Here is an 8434-nt window from a genome sequence, read left to right as displayed (position 1 = left end):
TGATATAAATTCCAACTTATTGTGCCAATTTAAACTTTTATTTATGTTACTACTGTGTCATTTGTATTCTGTACAAGCTTCAAAGCTCCAAATACAGATGGACTTTCTTATTTGTGTACAAAAGTCCCATTGATATCAATTATTTTTCCTCCTGTTATTTTTTTTTTTCAAATGTTTTTATTGTGCATTGTATTGTAATACATTAGCATACTATTCCCAATCAGGCTGCACTTTTTTATTGTTAAACACAGGACAATTTTTTTTTTTACTGAATAGTATTAAGGTGCTTCAGTGCTTATCGAACAACCGTTAATGACTAATTAACATAAACAGGATATTATGTTATCTAGCAAAAATAAAAAAGACCAGTCAGAATATGCCAGTACAACATGACCATGTAAACTACACCTGGTGTATTTTGAAATTTTGATGCTTTAAATCAGTGAATTTTTGTCTTCATAAATTACTACCCAAACTTGTGATTAAATGTCAGGCTAAGCATAAAAAGAAAGTTGGGTAGAGTAAGTATTTTCCTATTAAAAGTACAAATATTAACAAAAACACAGCAACCATAAGAGTGATCTGTCTACAATCTGTTCAATGTTCATAAGACGATGTGTACTTATGTTACACAAACCAGGGGCACTGTGATGACATTTTCAACTTAAACAGGAGAGGCCTGGCAGAAGTTCTTTTGGAAAGGCTTCATCTGCCTTTCTTGTTGATGCCTTTCAATGCAGGACTTTGTCTCCAAAAACAGCAGTGGAAGTTCAAAATACAGAAAAGCTCAAATCAGTTTCAAGTCCTCTCCATCATCCTGCATTGGTTCAAATGAGTTTCATTGTGAACCTGCCACCTTCACTTCCATCTCCTCCTCCGCCCATGGAAGACCGAGGAACAAAGTCAATAGTTGCTGTGTGCTTGATCTGACCTTTGCTCTGGCTCCAGAAGAACATAAAAACAAAGCAGATGGCCACTGAGCTTAGGAAAGACAGGAATCCCATAGTAGTGGCAATGATCAGGGTTTTTAAATCAAATGGGAATGGCTTGGTCATTTGAGCTGAGGAGTTGGTGGCTTGGGGGTTAGAAGGCTCAGTCCAACTTTCGTCCATGAAAAACGAGATGGATCTGTTTCCTGGAACCCCCTTCACATACAGACCAACCGTCAGGCTGTCGTTGCCAGCTGCATTGCCTGCCAGGCACTGATACGTGCCGCTGTCCTGAACTTGGGCAAACCGCACTTCTAGAGTACCATTCGGTAAAACTCTGACTCTTCCTGTTGGAAAAATTACATTCTTGTTTGATGAAATCCAAGTGATGGATGGGAATGGATCCCCATCAGCCTTGCAGGAAAACAGAACAGTGGTACCCTCTTCCACCCTTGCCTCCTGTGGCCTGCGGTCCATTATACGAGCAGGACGGCAGGTAAAAATCCTGGGAAGTTCCTTTTCTGAGAAGTCTCTGAATTCACGCAGTTTCACCCCATCAGGAGAGGAACAAGTGGGCTGATGGCCATCAAAATTCAACCGCAGCCTGCGACGAACCACCCAAAGAAGTCTACAGTCACATGCAAGGGGATTCCCATCCAAACGCAACACCTGAAGGTTTCCTACTGAATGGAAAGCACTCTCCTCCAAAGTGGTGAGCTGATTCGATGTTACATTTAGCATGCGAAAAAAGGACAGTCCCCTGAAGGCTCCCGGCTCTATTTTTATCAGACTTGCCCCTGCTAGGTGTAACTCCTGGAGTCTTAGTAGATCCCCTAGCAAATTGCCTTGGATAATAGTGATGGGGTTGTAGGACAAGTCTAGAAAACGCAGATACACCAGATGACGAAGTGCTGCATAAGGAACTGCACTTAAGTTGCAGTTACTGATAACAAGTGAGCTTAAATTAAGACCAATCAGACTGTTACTAGCCATATAGTCCAATGTTGGCCAGTTAGAGATGACAAGGCTCTGCAAACCTTGAAGCCGTCGGAAAGCATTGTTGGGCATTGTAGAAATGGTGAGGCGGAGCATTCGAAGTTGTGTCAGGCTCTGGAGCTGTGACAAAGCCTCTGTGGGAATTGAGGTCAGGTTGCTGCGGTCTAAACAAAGTTCTTGCAGATTCTGCAGTCCAAAGAAAGCTCGTTGGGAAATGAAGACAAGGTCATTCTCCTCGGCCTCCAGCGTTTGCAGGTTGACCATTTCCTTGAATGTGTAGTCCAGGAAAACCAGAATCTCATTCTGGCTTAAATCCAAAAAGCGCAGACTAGACAGACCGGAAAAGACTCCGACCGGGAGGATCTTCAAGCGGTTATTCTTAAGCTGAAGTGTTCTGAGATTCTTAAGGCCCAAGAAAGCCTCTACTTCAATCATGGAGATTAAATTATCACTGAGGTTCAACTCTTGAAGTTGTACAAGGCCAGAGAACTGACGGCGTCCCACAGTCTTAATCCTATTGCGGGATAAATCCAAACGCTTGGCATCATTGGAAAAGCCCTCCGGCACAGAGTTCAAATACTTGCCGGAGCAGATCACTGCTCTAGCTTCAGGTCGACACACACAGCGTGGAGGGCAACCTCCTGCTGATACACCAAGCCCAAACAGGACCAGGACGCTCCATGCACCCCACCGGACAACTGACTCCACAAACATCTTTCTCCCTGCCTGACAAAAGACAGAAATGTATTAATTAGAAAATAATATAGTGTTACTTGAAAAGACAAGAGTCTACAGTTTTAAATCAAATACAGAACAAAGAATGATGCGTTGTACTGAATTTAAATTCTATAAATAAACATAAAATGTGTGGCATGGCAAACCTTTTCAGTCTTGGAGTGCAGATTTTCATAACCAGTGGCAATTAAGCTGAAGTCAGGCTTGAATTCAGTCCTCTGTAGAGACGTTTTCCTGTCAGTATCGTGCCCTTTAGCGGGGCCTGAAAAGAACCTAGAAGCAGAAAAACAAGCCTTAGCAAAATTAATTCTAAAAAAGCACCAGTAACAGTTCAGAGGCCGCTGCTTCTCTTAGAAAAGACATAAGAATAAACCTCATTCATCTAATTAGTTTGACGTTCCTAATGAAAACCCAGGTCAAATAAGATTAAAAAGTGCAGAAGTGCAACTTTCTAAGCTCTATTATCTATTTTAAGCAATGATATCACAATGCACAAAAACAACTGGTACAAAAGTGGAGCCTAAATTAAGAAAGAAAAAAGTGTGCAAACCTTTTCAGCGTTTGCTTTTATTATGGTTGGTATTTTAAAAGTTGATGCACCAAATATAACCAACCTTGATTTTAAAGACAACTCAAATGGACTTTCTTTGCAAATCTAATAACTTTGCTTTAGAATTCATTTCTGGTGATCGTTTAATCCGTTGTAAATTTTATTACTTTTTTCATGAAATTTCATTTAACTTCCCTCACATCCCTTCACATCCTTGTCAAATTCAGAATATAATGCAATATCTTACTTATAACCTACAAAGCCCTCAACAACCTAGCTCCATTTTTTATATATATTTTTTTCAGGTTTATTTTTTAATAATTTCTTCCATTTGTCCTTTTATATTCTTTTTTGTGATTATCTACTGCTGTCATCCAAGTTCTTTGTTTAAAACAGGTCTCTCTTGTAAATGAGTCCTCGAGGCTCAATGAGACTAACTTGTATAAATAAAGGTCGAATGAATGGAAAAAAAATTACAATGAAAGGAAATCAAACAAAAACATATACAGCAACAGATAATCTGATCTATATAATCTCAGGAACAGAGCAAAAGCAATTCAAATTGCATAAATGTTATGCACACTGTAGTTACAGTACATGGTCTGACAAAGCAGAACAAACTAAACACAGTTAAAATAAAAAGTAGAGCGCAATCAGATCCAATGAAAATGTAATCCTGACAACTGTCGTAACATTATCCACTTGGGCGTTGAAGCCTGCAAAACATTAAAAGAACAATCTAGAAAGCAACTTGCTGAATACTGCATGGTGAAACGTTTCATAATTTTATTTCCCTACTGTCTGACATGGTTGACTGTATGAGACAAAGAGATACAAATTATGCATTTCCTATTCAACAACCACTGCTACAGTGCAGCACCAAAGCTTTGAGAAATAAATCTAATATCTAATAATGTCCTACAGCTTCACAGTATTAAAGTTAACAAGATGAGTTTTACTCAAGCAGCATAGAGTATAATGGAGAATAAAAACACAATGCAAAATTAGGTATACTACATGTCTAAGCAAGTCTAACCTGGAACCACAGCGTCTTACTCAGAGCCTTTCCTGAAAGTGAATCAGCCTCGCTGCAGCCTCTTGTTAGTGTTGCAGACGTTCATAGTCCCAGAGCAGCACAGCCTTGTTCTTCATGCAAACATCTTTTATACTAACAGGGTGGGAGTGCTGACTCACAAGCCAAGACTTGCTCTTAAACTCACAGCCCTTGCGTCGGGGTGATAAATCAAAATGTTGGCAAAGCCAAAATATTTCCATGCAATAATTTTCTATATTGTGGAAATTGAGCCAGACAAAACCGGTCAGTGTTCACACCTCAACAGCTTTAGCTACCCTAAAACAATCTTTGGGTTTCTTTAGTCTGTTCTGGGCTTTGCTTTTAGTTATTTTTGCTCTTAAGTTTATGATTTGTAGATTAGGTTTAATTTAATGAGAAGCTAAATGAGTCTTTTAGGTGCTGAAAAACTTTATGGCATATACAGTAATAAAGTCAGTTTAACTATCCCACAGTGACAATACTTCTGCAAATTTATTTTCAGTATCTCCATTTCTTGAAAATGTAAATAAAAGCATTTATTATCAGACACAAAAAATAATGTTTAAACCATTATCAACGGGTTTCTTCAGTTTGTTTTAATTACATGGGAGGTTATTGTAGTTTCAGTGCAGTAAAGAAACCTGTTCCCAAAGCTAAGTTTTCTAAGACAGAGCCTGACAGGTGTGTGATATCCAAGACTGCCAGTTGCTGAGCGTTTTCAGCCAATCACCAACCAGGACCACCCCCCTTGCACGTTCTGTAGACATTATAAAGCTACAATCCACACAAAGGTCACAACACCAGAGTCACAGCTGGGACCGACTCCATCAGTCAAATTAGAAAGAGAGATGAATGCATTTATAATTTCACCATTAATTTGTCACCCTGCTTGGAGTGTTGTCACATTAGTGTTACATTACAGCGTTGATTATGTTATCTATTCTCTATTACACAGTGTCACTTGTGCCTTTTAATTATGAGACTCTGTTTTAAACAAGCTATTACTGCTGTTACATTGAAGTTTGACATTAAAAATGTAATAATGACAATAGTTTATCAAAATAAGAGGAAAATCAAGAGCTTTGCCTTTTGGCTTAGTTCTTTCTTCAGCAAAATGGACTGGAGCAATGCCCTCCATACTGATCCCACTTAAATCTATGGCAGGGGTGTCCAACTCCAGGCCTTGAGGGCTGGTGTCCTGCAACTTTTAAATGTTCCACTGGTCCAAAACACTTGAATCATATGACTATTAGCTTCTCAGTGCAGTCAAGTTCTACAAAGTCCTGCTAATAACCTCCTTATTTGATTCAGCTGTGTGGCGTCAGAGACACATCTAAAAGTTGCAGGACTCTGGCCCTCGAGGCCTGGAGTTTGACGCCTGTGATCGATGGTCACGAGGTCTGGATCATAACCAAAATACAGTTTTTGGTGCAAGTTAATAAATTAGCTTCCTCTGTAGGATGGCCCAGCTCTGCTTTAAATGTAAAATGAGGAGTATTATCGTCTGGAGGGAGCTTGGTGTAGAGCTGCTGCCCCTTGGTAGTGAAAGGAGTCAGCAGAGGTGGTTAAGGCACTTTTCATTCAACCGTTATTTGCCTCTTGGTACATCCCGCTAAAGGTTCTGAGGTCACGTCCCACTGGGAGAACCCATCCAGAGGACCTGACTCAACCTTATTATTGCATTTTTTGCACTATATGTCACTGTTTGTTTGTTTTTTATCAAAATTTACATGTCCTGTGACTTATACACCAAAGCGATTTATTTATGGTTTCCCCCCCATATTTATAAACCAATTTGTAGCTGAGATATGACCGTTTTCATTCATTCTGACTGAACATAATGAATACTACCATGTTTAGCCGCTAGATGGCACTCGAGTAGTATGGCATTCCGTTGCATCATGTAAAAGGTAAAAGTGGCTATTAATGACACAATCGGCTTGCCATAGACTGCCACCTTTGTCCAGCTCGCCTGGAGCAACCGTCAAATCAGCTTCATTTTGCTGCGCCATCCCGGCGAAATGCAACTAATTTGACCATTAAAGTGCATTTTTTAAGTAAAAGTTCAACTGAGACACACCTTTACTATAATGTCGAGCAAACAACTAATTGTTTTACGTGCTTATCGTGTTAAATTTCGAAGAAATGCGCTGCAGCTCGTCCCTCAGCGTGCTCCTACTTCTGCGTATCAGCGTTCGAAACGCAGCTGATTTGACCGTCAAAGTGTATTTATTAAGCAAAAGTTGGACTGAGACACACGTTTGCTATAATTTCGAGCAAACAAATAATTGTTTTTAAGTGTTAATCTTGTTAAAGTCCTCTTTTTGGCACAACACCGGCCCACATTTCCGGGTTGTCAGCGGTGACGCATATTAGATGCAACTTATATGGCGAAGCAATGTATTTATGTTTTTTTCCACTTTATTAGACATATATTTGGACTGATGCGACTTATACGGCGGTACAACATGTACGGCTGAAAACACTATAGCCTTTTTAACAATAATACTTGCAAAAACATGGTTTTTTTGTATTTCTTTTTAAATTGGTTTTAAAATCATTTGTGATTAGAGCTACAAATACATACTATTAGATGCTCTTAGAGTTTGTACATTTTAGTTTTTAGACATATTCCATGAAGTTACACAAATATTTCACCTTTTAATCAAAGTTGAGACCTACAGTACCTCCCACCCATATCCAAAGTTTCAGGGGGATGTTGTCTTCTTTACAGTTTTTGGGTGAACAAATAAATTTAGTTTGTGTTTGTTTATGTTGTTATCCATCCATCCATTATCTATACCCACTTCTTCCTTTCCCAGTATGGTGTGTTCCAGTTCCTGGGGAATGGACCAACATTCTACAGGTCACAATCAACAACCTGATCAGCTCTATGCAAAGGAGACATGTTGCACTGCGTGAGGCAATTGGTGATCACACCAGATACTGACTGGTTTTCTGAAACCCGTGGACCACCCAATACAATAAAAGTGCATGCTTTAGGGTGGCCTTTTCTTATGGTCAGCCTAAGGCACCCCTGTGCAATAATCATGCCGTCTAATCAGCACAATATGCCACACATGTGAGGTGGATGGCTTATATTAGCAAAGAAGTGCTCACCAACACAGATTTACAACAATCTGTGAAGAATATTTGAGAAAAAAAAAAAGTTATTTTGTGCACAAAAAAATTAAAAATGGGAGCAAAAATAAGTGTGTTTACATTTTTGTTAAGTGTATAGTGTTGTTAAGAAGTTTTTATTTATTTATTTTGTTGCTTGATTTTAGTTTTGACAACAGCCAAAGAAATTTTTAAGAAATTAAGGGCTTAAAAAAAAACCCATTGTAATTCCTCTCATCTTAGTACGGTAGCAACTCAAATTATCAGCCGTGATAGTGCCTGAGGCAAGTACCTGATAATTATCCAATGACTTAACCTCCTCTTCTTGTCTGTATTGTGCCTCATTAGTTTTCAGAGCAAAAAACTATCTCACATTATGTTTTCCTGAAGATTTCCCCACCATTTGCCATTCTTCACTTCACAAACCGTTAGTTTTGGCTCGCAGCAAAATGTGACGAACGAGGACAGGCGTTGTAGTGAAATTGTAGTCTTAAGGCATAAACTCCCTTTGCAACAGGTGCACTAAAAGAAACATGACTCGCATGGGCTTCATAACGACTTGTTCTGCCCCAAGCATCACAGTTTGTGCCAAGAAGCTCTGCTTCAGCAAGAGCCTGACTAGGCTTTCTGACACTTGTTGAGGAGCTATTTTTAACACATCACAGTGAGAAAGACAAGAGCCTGGCCCAAATCCCCAATTAAAGTGACTGGAACAGAACAACAGTGCAGGGATCACGCAGTGTCTTTGCACTCGTGTGTGCATTTGAAAGGTTGAAAGTGTATATGACTGGAGTGATGGGCGTGCATGAAATAGTTTGTTTTTTTCCTTCATTAGGGGCCTCTGGCATCTGTTACATGCAAGTAGCAAATATTGAAAGGTTTGCTGGCCAAAAATGCCGTCAGGTTTATTGCAGAAAAAAAGAAAGTATTTTGGCCTTTCCCCTTTGGGTTTTTCCACCTATGGTTTTCAAACAAAGTGTTTGATATAACAGTGCAACAAAATTAAACCCTTTACTTAAATGATAGAGTGAATGGTGTAAATTAAGGATA

General features: G+C 39.3%; 1 protein-coding gene across 1 annotated transcript; it reads right to left on the bottom strand.

The window, feature by feature from the left end:
- Positions 1–725: 725 nt before the first annotated feature.
- On the bottom strand, positions 726–2639 carry lingo4b (leucine rich repeat and Ig domain containing 4b). Its single transcript, XM_037676132.1, has one exon. The coding sequence runs from the start codon at positions 2637–2639 to the stop codon at positions 828–830; it is 1812 nt and encodes a 603-aa protein (XP_037532060.1). The 3' UTR covers positions 726–827.
- Between the last annotated feature and the right edge of the window lie 5795 nt (positions 2640–8434).

This window comes from Nematolebias whitei, chromosome 5, assembly GCF_014905685.2.
Source record: "Nematolebias whitei isolate Nwh7 chromosome 5, NemWhi1, whole genome shotgun sequence".
Lineage (NCBI taxonomy): Eukaryota > Metazoa > Chordata > Actinopteri > Cyprinodontiformes > Rivulidae > Nematolebias > Nematolebias whitei.
This window is presented reverse-complemented; position numbering and strand designations above follow the sequence as displayed.